We start from the raw sequence: 13032 nt of genomic DNA, 5'->3' as shown, positions 1-13032 counted from the left end.
TTTAGAAAGATTTCATTATGTGTGGTTTGGGTGTTTCTGTAAATGGAAATGTACAGATGTTGGTGAATAGTGGTTTGGGGTCTTTTGTATGGGAAATGTGTTTTTCCTTTTATAGGAAGTAGGGTTTTGTATAGGCAGTGTGTTTTGGACAGCAATTTAAGCATAGCTACTTGATAATATATCGATATATATTGACTATCTGCTTATCCTCTCTTGCATGTTTTACTTCCCTTGCTCAAAAACTTATTAGGATATTATGCTTGACTAACTTAAAAAAACCCAGGATCTATAAATTTCATATGGATTCAGTGAAGCCTCACATTTTACTGCTGCAATTACATAAGGGTCTTTTAGGTATTTAAGACAAGCATATGCAAAGGGCCAATTCATAACTTGGGTCAGAAAACTAATTTACATAAATCAGGCCTCTTGGTAGCTATAATGAAAAAAAATTTATTAAAAGATTCGTGATAATGATGATAGTGCTGATACTTCTTCTGTTTCAGTAACAAGCTTTCTCTCTTAGGCCTCTTGGCCTAATCTTTGGACTTCTGTGCTTTTTACTGTATTGCTACAATGATCTGCTAATAACTCAGATCACTGTATAAGCAATCTCACTTATAATTAATGCCTGCCTTAGAGTGCACCACTGGTTTGTTTTGATTGCAGTATCTCACTAAGCAATCCGGTGGTGTTCTTCCACTAAGGAAATTTGCTAATGTGCCCGTCAAACAATACTACTTTTACACTGTCATCCTGTACCACTTTTCATTCAGAAATTTTCACAGGCTGGGAAAAATGTCTTGGGTCTGTTGGTCATAAAATAAAAAAATACACCTTCTTCAACTTCTTTTTTTTTTTTTTTTTTTTTTTTGCTTTGAACCTAGGAAATAACATCTCCAAAGAATTGTCAGTTATATTTTGCGGGAAACTGTAACAGATTTGAAAAGAATCTTTTCTTCTTGAAGTGGTAAATCACAGTTGTAACCAAAATTGTTCTGAAAGTAGGAAGATGTTCATATATCAAGCAGAAAGGACAGAGATCAAAGTTTTAACAGTAAAATGAAAATCTTTAAATGTTTTTAATTAAATCTCATTCTGTAATTTAACTGAAAACAAGACCACCTAAGAGTAGACACTGGGATATCCTTATCAAGAAAGAAATCAAAAAAAGCTGCCTCTGAGATGCAAAATGTCACTTTGATGCAATGAATTGTAGTTAGTCTCAAATCACTTTCTGCTCAATTGATGCAAGTTATTCTTACTGCACGTTTAAATCTATACTTTTTGTCATAACCCATTGCCTCATTGCAAGTTATACATTTTGAAGCACTTAAATCTTTTAAATGGGATAAGGTACATAGAAAAACTTCAATATGTAGTTGACTGCACTCACAGGAAGCCGTAATTTCTAAATGCCAGCAACTTCTATGTTGTGAGCTTTATATCGTAGTTGCATTAATTTCTAGTTCTTAATGTAATAATTGTTGAAGTGTTCTTTGTCTGAGCATTAATGAGTCATTTGGTGAAACTTGTAACTCATGAGGGAGGTGAAGGGCAGTGTTCCTGCTTCGGTGGGAGGGATGCCTGGAGCGTTGCTCAAGCTGCCGAGTCCCTGCCATGGCCACTTTCTGCCTCAAGCCTCTGGAAATGCTGTTAGCAGCCCTATTGCTTTTTTTTGTTCCTGTAAGCCTCTTTTCTACCTTTTACCAGAGCCCACCCAGCAGCTCTGAAAGTAGGAAGCAGTAAAGTTTGTTGAAACATGCTTCTGACTCCCTTTGCTGTTCTGTTTATACACTTGCTTTAGCCATTTGGCCCTATATGAAAGCAATCAATATATCTGTACAAGGCTCTTGCTGTAGCTCAAACTCAATAGTGTGGATGAAAAAATAGCCAGTATAAAAAAAGTGTGTAAGGGGGGAAAAAAAGTAACTACTTGTAACAATAAGTCAAAATACCTTTTCGTAAGAGAATGCTTTTACCCATCAGTAATAAAATGCACCTCAGAATATAAAGTATCTTTGCCAGATTTTTAGTGTCACTGAGTTACAGTAGAGTTAAGCTGAGGTTTGTGTACACAAACACTTGCCCACTTTCTGGCGCTTTACTTTCTGGCTGAAATATTGCAGAGCCATCTCAAAGGCCTGCTTTTAAAGCTTCTCCATGGAAAAGATGCTTGTTGACAGAAACACAACTGCTCTTTAGGTCCAATTATTTGACCTAAATATTTGGTGGCAACAAATACTTTAGAGTAAGTCTTTGGGGTTTTTTTAAGTGGATGAAAGATATTTTATGCAGAGAAATTTTTTCTTTGCATCCTGAACATAGCAGTTGCATTACACTCTGAAGCGTTATCTTTGTCCAACAGTTCGTTGTGTCTGAAGATTTCTGTAAGGTACATTTCTGTATGCAGCACTAAACTTTTTTGCATCTCTCTAAACAATAGAAATATAAACCATGGAATGCCACAGTTACTTTTCTTTTTATGCTGGATATTCCTTTCTTCTACTTTCAGTGCATTGGGTCATCCAGTTTACCTTTTCTACACATCTGTCATGGTCCTTCTCTTCATGCATTAAACATTGCAAACAAAATGAAAAAGGAATCCCATTTTTTTGCAGCTTTTCAAGTTGCTTTGCAGTTTGCCCTCAGACTTCAGTGATGGAGCAGCTTAATTGTTCAATACTTAGAAGTTTGCTTTGTGTCCTGCATAATTTTGCCTCTCTTTTCACTCGATAATGCTCTCTTGACTTTTCCACAGACTCACATTTCAAGACTTCCTCCTGGAGCTGTGGCAGGACAGTCTGTGGCAATAGAAGGAGGAGTTTGCCGGCTGGAGAGTCCAGAAAGCTGAACAGCTGATTCCTCACTTCATTGCAAAGAATGTGAATGACTTTTTGTACAATAAGTTTTTTGTGTTTTAACAGATGTTGGAAATTCTGCTCTTGTTTTATACCCCGTATTGCAACCATGTGCACCATAACTTGAGACAAGTGCTGCTGTAGTTTATGTTCTCACTCTGTGAATGGGGGTGTGTGCATGTTCATTTTTTCCCTAATAAAATAGGAACTCTTCCCAGCTGTGTAAAGATTATGTATGATTAATGATTGTGTTTTCATTGTTTTATGTTTGAAAAATAACTAAAAGTTTTAAAAAATTAATTTAAAGATAGGATCACAATTTTCATTCATGTTCTAAATTTAAGAGTAACAGGCCTTTGAAGTGGCTCTATAATTATGCAAAAATTGTTATGGTTTCTAAGTTTCTCAGTGGTTTGAGGAAATCCAGAGGTGGCTTAAACATGGGTTGTTTTTTTCCTCCCCAATAAGGAGGACTTCTTTTGTCAAAGAATGGTTTCAGTGAAACAGACTAGAGCAAAGTTAAGGCTAGAATTGTTTTTAAATAGTCTTATAGGTCATATCTCTGTTCCCAAACTAAGATGTTAATAGCTTCAAGCTGTATGTATTACAAAAAGCTATATGAAGATAATGTATCGTAATGCAGTCTTTATGTATAATGGAATATTACAATGTAAATAAGAAAACAAAGTTTATTGAAAGATTCAATATTATTCTTCGCTTCTGTTTAAATCTATTTTTAAGAGAGGTACAGAAATGAACATATTACTGGATGCGAAGTGCAATGTATATTAAACAGATGTTGGGAGAGCTGATAGTAGCTTTCTTATTGACAAAGCAACTTCCTAAAGTCCAGCCACAGCATGGGTATTTATATAACTGTGTGTATTATGTATGTACTGTGCATAAATTTACTGTAATTCTTTTTATACCTTCAAAAAACCTGCATTATAAAACAGTGTAATCCTTGTCTGCCTTGTGAAGCACTGGCAGCTGAACCCTCGTTTGTCACCAGTTCTGATATGTTAGCCAGATTGCCTGAGTCCTAAAAGTAAGTTCTGACGTACAATCTTCCACTCAGTACTTTTTTCTTCAAAGCACTGGCAGCAATAGAAGACTTTTGTAATTAATTCATTGTCTTGATAAGTATGCCAAAGAGAAACTAAAATAGTTCATCTTTTTCCCTGGTGGATATTTGATAATTCTGTTTTCAGAAATAGTGGATGAATAGATACTCAGACTTGTATTCACTTAATCGGGCATTGTACTTGCCTGTTTTTTAATGTTGTGCCTGCCTATAACAGACATACTTGACTGACTAAATGGTTACATTGATTGTAGTACCAATATTTCATGGAAAAAAAATCTTAATAAATTTTTTTTAATAGCCTGAGTTCATTTTCACTGTTATGCTACAACATACATTGACATACTCTCATCTTTGTTTGTTTTTTTTTAATTGTGACATCAGTGTAGTCCTATAGTTGAAGATATTTCTATACAATTCTGTAAATTATGTGAAACAGGCTTTCCAGGTTGGAGAACCAAAAAAGTGGAATGCATCCATCTTGAAATAGTTTGTGCTGAGGTATCAGACTGGATTTTCGGTGATATACTGGTGGTCTGATGAAATGAAGAACTGCACTTTCAGAAATGTTACAACAAAGAAGCTGTGTTGTCACAGTCATTACAATTGCTGTAACAGGCAGCATTAAATGACTGTGTGGATGCTTCACTATGTAATGAGTGAAGAATTGAAGTTCATGTGTATGGGTTTGTACATACCCTCATTTGAAAATGGCATTGTTTTTGGAAAAGCTAAAGTAAGTGTTGGCCTGCTTTCATTCTTTCATTCTAAAACTGCTTTTCAGAGTCAACCTCGTAGAAACTTTGGCATGAATTCACTCTTTCATGGAATAAGCATGGCAGAATGGCTTGTAAAATGTAAATCGATAATTTGTTTCTTCCCTTTAATATCTCTTTATGGAGTTGCAGATTCCAGTGTATGATTTTTCTTTCCCCACACTATCTCAAAGTTTCATTTGTGTGTATACATACATATATAAAACCCTATAACTCAAACAGCAGGTAACATGTTTTGCTTTTACTTTGCTTTTCTGTCTATATCATACTCCAATCAAATATTACTATTTTTTTTTTTTTTTTGTCAAAAAAGCCAGGCTTCTTCAGGAAGCTACTTGGGAATCATGGTTTAAAATTGAGCAGTGTGCCTTTTAATTGTCCAACATTTTCTCCTTCTGTCTAGGTAGAGGAAAAAGGAAAAAAAAAAATCATCTCTTGTCTTGAGAATCACAAGCAAGGTGCAGAGCACAAACCAGGTACAGAGCCAACTTTTGACATAAGGTATGAGAAGAAAACTGTGTTAGCATATATGAATTTCTGTACCAGTAATTGTGAAGTCTGACAGGAACAGAATTGCCTATCATCCAGCTCCCACTTAAGCCAATGAAAGATCTTACATTACTTTAATTATGGGTATAATTCTGCTACCAGTTCTATTTTGAACTTAAAAGGGGCTTATGAAAAATAAATGGTGAGGACAGACACGCTTTACAATGACGTGATCCGTAAACTCTTGTACGTGATGAGTAACCATTGCCACTGGCATAAGCAGATACTGTCCAAGAGGAAATTATACAGTTGACAGCAGTTGCTGGCTAAAATTATAAAGGAAGGGCAACCAGATGAAATGCATATAAATACAAACAATTAGGATACTGTTGTTTTTATACTCAAACACACAATTACATGTCCTAGAGTATTTTGTAGCAGACGGGTTGGTGCCAGGGTAGTCGGTCTTCTGCCATGATAAATTTCACTGCTAAAAGCTTGTAATAAGCTAAAGCAAACTGAACATGTAGCCCATTTTTTCTTACTTTGCTTCTGTACCCTTGTCTTCACTTCTGTACCTTAACGGTGTGGTCCTGCAATGAGTGAGTTTAGGGAGATGCAGTTGAGCAAGTCATGGAGGAGAGGCCTGCTACACTAAAAAAAGTTTAGAGATGGTTTGAATTCCATTTTGTGTATTGTATATGTATAAAGAGTATGCTTCTCTGCTTGTGAATAAACCGCTGGAAATGCTCTGGAATACAAGAGATTTGTCTGAGGGGGAAGAGGGGGGCCTGATTTAGGGAAACTGCAGCCTCACCTGTAAAGGAAAATATAGAAGATGCTGTGAAAGGAGAAGGAAGCCTAAGAGGAAACAAAGCTAGTAGTAAATCCAGGGGTATTAGCAAGGCTGTGGAAACTGCTGTCGTTAATTAATATGTAAGTTAATAGCAGATTCTCAAAAAAGAAGCCAAAACTATTGGTTATTATGCTACTACATGTGAAAGAGGTGCAACATTTCACAGTGGCATGTGGTAATGGGGCAACTGGACAGTCTATAGCTCAGTTTTATGCAGATTTAGATGGGAAGTTCTAGAGTATAAATCTGCATGTTGGAATTCCACCATAATGTCTGTTTCTTCTGATTGTTATGAGAGTCATTTTCTTTGAGTCAACAAGATATACCAAAAATCCTAGTCATTCAGCGGTAGCAGGATTCATTTGTTCATAGACATTGAATTGCATGGCAACTTTTTATAGTGTTAGGTTTGTAAATAACTGAACACCATCTGCAGTCTATATCCAACCCTATTTCAAAAGCATCTCCTGAATCTCAAAACGTTTGCTGCTCTTTAACGGTATTTAGACCCATGTAATTCTAGGTGACTGCAGGCCCATTCTCTAATTCACCTTTCAGGTTAAAATATGACTTAGTAAAGAATTCAGGTTAAAAAATGACTTGGGAAAGAATTGGGTCAGCTTGATTGGCAGCAGAAGGCTTACAAGAGAACTGAAGAATTGGAGGGAAAGCTTATAATGTGGCTAGGTAAGGAAATAAAGGGTCTTGTTAGCAGAGTGTACAAAGAAACTTAACAGGGAAGAACAGGAATCAATGTAAAACAGGTAGAAAACAAAATAATTTTTAAGAAAAGAAGAGAAAGAATAAGAGGAAATAGTTTTGAGAACTTCTAAGAAACCTGGGTAAGAATTGATACATCCTTCACAGCACTGCTAAGGCTCATCTTCCAAGGGATATTTGAAGAGTTGAAGGACTATAAACTCTTGTGTTATATCTGGCCAGGATTGTAATGTGAAAGGCTCATTTTGGTTTACAGCAAAGTGAGGACAAACACAGAATTTGTGTGGCTTTTAGCATGGAGTGTCAATGGAGGTTTTTGTAGATGCCTCGCAGGTGAGTTGAGAAAGTGCCACTGCCTCCTGTCAGAGTCCGGATCTGCCAAGAAATGCCGAGAACCTACAGCTTGTAGGAAATTGTATTGAGATTTTATACGGAAGCCGACATCACTGATAGCTTGTGGTAAAGAACTCCTGTAGTGGGTCTAAAAGTAGTACTGCTGATTAATAAAACTTACCTCTTTTTGCTCTTTTGCTCATTTTTTGCAGGAAAGCTAGGGGGAAGTTGTTCTGCTGTAACAGCCCTGTGCTTGATTATATACTCCATTACAAGATAACACAGAGATAAGGAGGACTTGTACACTGGCTTTTATTGTTTTAGATCCTATAGTGACATTGTTGTAAATATCCATGTAAATGTACAGCAAGAGACTAGCTAAACTCATCCTTCTAAAACAAAAAGCCTTTCAAAGTTGTTAAAATGCAGTTTTCAGAAAGCATTGCTTGAAGGCAAGTGTCTGAGGTGAGATCCTGTCCCCAGCGAGGTCACTCGGAGCCCAGCTGTCGGCTTCAGCGGAGCCAGGACGTCACCCTTGGAGGTATTTCTCGTACAGGACTCGTTATGAGTGCCTTAATGTCAACACTGGAGACTTCGGAAATGAGGTGGTGCGAGATGTTTTGATGACTCACACTTGTTTTTTGGATTATCTGGGACTATCTGGTGGGTGTGCAGGGCTTGAAAAGCCAAGTGGAAGAACCAAACCACAAACTCCTCTGGGCAAATAATCCAATGCAGCCGGGTGACGACGGCTCCAAAAGGAGCTCTTCACCAGCCAAGGGCTGTCGGCATAGTTCTGTTAATTCAAGCAGTTTTCCTGAAGTTGATCATTCCTCCAGCCCTGGTTTCACTGCACAGACTGCACCATCCAGCACAGGCATGGGCCGGGGTTGGGCTGCCGCCATGCAGCTCACCTGTGGCAAAGCCACCGTGCTCGAGGTTAATGCCAATAAAGCACGACACCAGCCTGGATTGTAATATCTGTAAGTACTGTCCCTGTGATAGAAATCCTATCCAATGTATTTTTTTAAGCTGTTTCCTTAAAAGGTGAGTTGTACCTGACTGGTAGGGGCAAGCAGTGTGACACTGTGCTGGAAACCCCCCGGCCCCACCACCCTGTGGCCAGAGGAGATGCCATTTAGAGTTGAGATCAAATTATCCATATTTGAAAGTGTTGCTTCTTTACTTTTTGTGGTGAGAAGGAAGCTCTTTTGTCCCGGGTGCTGTGTGGTGCGCAGGTGCGGAGGCTCTGGTGGGGCTGAGGAGCGGCCGGTTCCGGCCGGTTCTGGCTGGTTCCCGCCGCGGGGCTGTGAGGCAGCGCGCAGCCCCTCTGAGGCAGAGCACAGCCGCGCCGTGGGGCAAGCCGCCTTCGGGAAAGGGAAAATGGCACCAGCAGCGAGGTGTGAGGGGAAAATGTGTGTCAGGAACAGCCCTATGAGTCCCCCTTGCACTTGTGGGCGATTTGTGGGCGAGGGGTTGGCGCTGAGCCTGGGAAAGGGCGGGTGGGGGGATGGTGTTTCAGTTTGCCTCTCGCTATTCAAACCTACTCTGGTGGGCAATAAATTAAATTTGTTTTCCCCAAGCTGAGTCTGTTTTGCCCATGACAACACTTGGCAAGTAATCTCCCCGTCACAACCTCAACACATTAACTTTTTTGCCTAAATTCCTGCCCCCACTGTCCTTTCAAGGCTGGGGAGGGAGAGAGCGGCTGGGTGGGCGCTGGCAGCTGGCCGAGGCCAGCACACCATGGGCAGCAACGACTGCACCCAGAGCTCCCTTCGGGACTAAATCCAAAAGTAAAACTTTGCAGGTGATATTCTGGTGAGTTAGTTTTCTCTTGGGCCAGTGAACTGATTTTTTTGTGCCCCGCAGCTGCATGGTTGTTAGAGCTAACATAAAGGAAACACAGGAGCGCAGGGCTGGAAGGAGGGATGGGAGGGTGCGATAACCCACTTTTGCCTGGTGTTAAATCAGGTTGGGTATACAATGAAACTGGCCCCCTCTTTGTGCTCACCGTGATTATTCATCTTGTTGGGTGTTGCTCTTTTTGCTTCCAGTCTGTTTCTGTAAGTAAGGCACTGTGGATGTTGTTGGGGAAAATATGTCATGTTTATAAAATTGCATTTGTGTCTAATTTTACAGGAATCAACTCTAGTTAAGTGCAACTCTCAATCTGATGAAGAGTCTACAATTTGGAGACCAGTTCTTTTGAAAGGCAGTGAACTCCTCTGGGAAGATAAGAGCATGACAAGTCTTGAGGTAATTAACAGTCAATGTTGTGATATGATGGCCTTTGAAACCAGTACTGTGCGTGCTTGAGGAAAGAAGGGAGAGTTTTCCAAACCCCGTGTTTGTTGTATGAATGTGTCATAAAATGTTGACAAAAGAAAATTAGCAAACCAGACAACACCGTGGCATATCAGAAAATGCTTTGTGATACATGATTTGCAAAATGTTACAATCTGAGAACTGCAATTCGGTTCATTGCTCAGAGAAAAGGATGAATGGATAGAAAAAGCATAATTTTGAGTATCTCCTTTGCACATCAAAAAAGTTACTCCCAGGTAAGGTTCAAGAATCTTGACCAACGTAAGGGAGGTACCTAAATTAGAAAAGAACTCAAAAATAAGGAAAATCCCAACTATAAATGATGAACAGAAATGCAGGATAAAGTTCACTGGTAAAAACTATACAAGGGGCAGAAGGCAACTCAATTATCCTGTTGTGTGAAGTGTGACTCAAGAGTTTTAAGTTCAGGTATGAGCTAATGCTGGTTTCTTCTTTTAGTACTTTTCTATTTTATTTGTTTTCAGTTTTGAAACTAAAATACTTTATTTTTTTCCTTGCTAGAGTAAAAGTGTTTTCACTTTAGTATCTATGAAGTCACATGAACTCATTTAAAACAGAAGCTTTTACTTCTGTGGAGATAACAAGTCCAGATAAAGTAGTCCATAGGGACTACCCTGCAGGGAAGTGGCACCCAAAAGTGTTCAGGTATCTGAGGAAATGACATAGGTTTTAAACACTCCCCTGTTCTTTATCTTCAACCTAGTTCAAATTCTAGTCCTTCATCTATTTCACCACAACAGAACAAGCCACAGACATGTTAGATGGTCTCATAAATGATGCATACACAGAGGTAAAAGGTTTTCTTTTACCCCTCCCAAAGAGGTAATGAAGACAACAAGACCTGTTGAAATTTTTTTTTTTCCCAAAAGACTGAACTGTACTACTTACATTGCCTAAACCCTGCCCTGAGGACATGTCACGATTTCTTCAGGATGCTTTCTGAATGCTGCAGTGCGATGACTCGCAGTCACAGTACTAACAGTACTAAAGCTTGTTTCCACCACTGATGCTGTTGCCTCTTGTAGCATTACTGTCAAGGGTCAGCAGAAAAATTTGGTGTCTGAGAAAGCCCTTGAAGCCCCCATTTTAAATGTCAAAGAGTATTCTCCATAAACTACATTTTAATGTTTTTTAGTAATAATGGTGGCCATGCTGGCTAGTGAGTGTGATTATCTTTTCATTTGGAAATCCTAGGTGTGGGTTTTTTTCAGGATAGCGTGCTCCTGTAAATAAGATTTTTATGTGCATGTGCTGTCTTTATGTATGTCCATCTTTATGTCCTGTTCTCTCCACTTTTCTCTGTTCCTCTTTCTTCCCCCAATGGCATGTTGTCTCAGTTCAATACTATTAACAGAGGATAAACAAGTTTCCCCAGTTAAACTAATGTATGTGGCTAGAAAGAATAAAGAGCTATAGTAAGTTCCTGAATTGAAAGCAGACTGATTAGTCCCCTGAGGATCCATGCAGGAGAAAGCCTGTATATAGGACTTTTTTCCACTTAGGGCTAAAATGTAGGTTGCTGTGAGCTCCAGTTGGCACTGATCTGGAAGAAACCAGGCATTGTTTGTTCCAGTGATTGCAGAACAGCTTGATTCACGATCAAGAACCTTTTAGGCTGGTGCAAAAGTGTTTTCTTTTCATTTTCACCAGTTTATTTGCCTTGTTTATTTCTCAGATTTTTCACAACTGGTAAAATTCACTGCACAATAATGTAGTGCCAGGCTTACATTGAATATCACCTGAAGAAGTCAGTGCATCCCTGCTGGCAACAGTGGAGCTGGTGAAGGTGAGAAAGGATCCATACCTGCTTTCTGTAGTGATGCAGTTTATTTTTCCTGCCCTGCAAATTCTCCATCAAAGATGTTGCTCCATTACTGCACATGCGGTCCTTTTGCTAAGAACAATGCAATGTACAGGTAATTTTGCCATGAGAAATCCTGTATCCATTATATACAAGTAGATACAGTGGCTTTTTGGAAAGTGGCTTATAACAGAAAGACCACTTTTATTTCTTCTTTGCTGAAATCTTTCATGTGGCTGGAAAGAAGACACAATCCCTTTTGCCCTGCCTGATAACTAATCAATTCTTCTTACCTGAAAATAACAAAATGGCAGAAGCCTTTCAAGTGAGAGCTGACATCTTCTCATTTTAAATTTTCCCATTTTTGTATTTCACTGGCAGATAGGCTGCAAGACCTTGTTCTTTGTTGGTCATGAGCCAGTAAGGATACTAAATACATTTTGTTACAGTCCATCTTGACAAGAAAAAAAATTGTGATAAACACTTGACTCTGGATTTTTCCTCCCAGCTTGCTCCCTGGTGAAACAGCACAGCTCTCAAATTCACTGTCCATACACACACATGCACAAATTCAAAAAGGGTCACCTGTTGTTTACTCTTTCCTCTTTCCTGTCCTCCTGATAGCCTGTAATACATCCCTGGTTGCTGCTGAGCTGTGGAGGCTTCATGCTGTGCTTGTGACCTCAGTTTAGGGGAGAGGGTTGAGGACTTTGATCCAACTCCAAGGACATGATGGGGGTATTCTCTGTGACATGCCAATGTGTGTGGCTTTGAAGTCTGTGATTAGGCTGAGGGGAAGGAAGAAGTCCTGCATGATGTATCCTTTTGATTTGAAGCTCTGGTGAGTGATGATGTGAATCCAGCACAGGACTGTGAGGCTGCAACCCTTTGCTGAAGGGCTGTGATGAGCCCTTCCTCTCTCCTGGGACAAGAACATCCTCACATGCAGAGATGGAGAAATCCTGGGATTCTCCCATTCTGGGCTATAGCTTGGTTGACAGACTTATTTTTCACTTCAGCGTAGTAAATAGTTTGTCTCCTGCTTGGAGATGATTCATCTCTCATTATGTTTAATAATTAGAATTCCATGCGCATCCGTTACTTCCTCCATGCTCTGCCAGAGTGATCTGCTCTGAACAGCTCCATCTGTTGGCATCGCGTTGCCATATCGAAAAACAGGCAAAAAAACCCCAAACCCAAACGCAAAACAAAACATCCCCTAAATCCAGCAGCAACAAGAATAGCCTTTCCACTTGGACTGTGAAGAGAAATGATGGGCGTGGGGCCTGGTGCAACAGCTGCCTGCTGCCTCTGAAACCCGCTGGGTAAAACTGCTGCATCCCTGGGCTCCCTGGCATCTCCCGCATCCTCCAAAATCAGGAGTGCCACGTGTCTGCTGAGCACGCTGCAGATCTGGGCAGAGATGAGGAGGCAGACCCTCTGCACCTGGTGTCCTCACACCGTTCCCTTTCATTTCCCAGCCCAGACCTGCCACGCCAGGTGCAGCTAGCAGCAGCCTGCCAAGGGTTGGCAGGGGCAGTGCCGGCAGTAGACAGAGGAGATGGAGGTGGCTGGTGATGTGAAGTGTCCCTGGGGGACTGGTGGTCCCTGCCCGCTGCACACAGACAGCTGGAAGGGAGCTGCAGGAACAGCTTGATTATAAGGTGTGGGAAGAGGCAGGCACCATCCCTACAAAGCTGCCCAGCTGGGAGCTGCAGAAAGGGAGCTCCATGCCTCTGGGCAGTCTCCAGCCAGCAGCAGAG

At 40.2% G+C, this 13032-nt stretch overlaps 1 protein-coding gene across 2 annotated transcripts in view; it reads left to right on the top strand.

Annotated features, from left to right (window-relative positions):
• Positions 1-4251, top strand: part of TASP1 (taspase 1) — an 87945-nt gene extending 83694 nt beyond the window's left edge. For both annotated transcript variants that reach the window (XM_037405617.1, XM_037405616.1), the window contains exon 14: positions 2762-4251. In XM_037405617.1, coding sequence (XP_037261514.1) covers positions 2762-2854 — 93 coding nt within the window. In that variant the 3' untranslated portion in view covers positions 2855-4251. The remainder of the gene's footprint in view (positions 1-2761) is intronic.
• Positions 4252-13032: the final 8781 nt, after the last annotated feature.

The sequence above is a fragment of the Falco rusticolus genome, chromosome 12 (genome assembly GCF_015220075.1).
Source record: "Falco rusticolus isolate bFalRus1 chromosome 12, bFalRus1.pri, whole genome shotgun sequence".
NCBI classification, from domain to species: Eukaryota; Metazoa; Chordata; class Aves; order Falconiformes; family Falconidae; genus Falco; species Falco rusticolus.
This window is presented reverse-complemented; position numbering and strand designations above follow the sequence as displayed.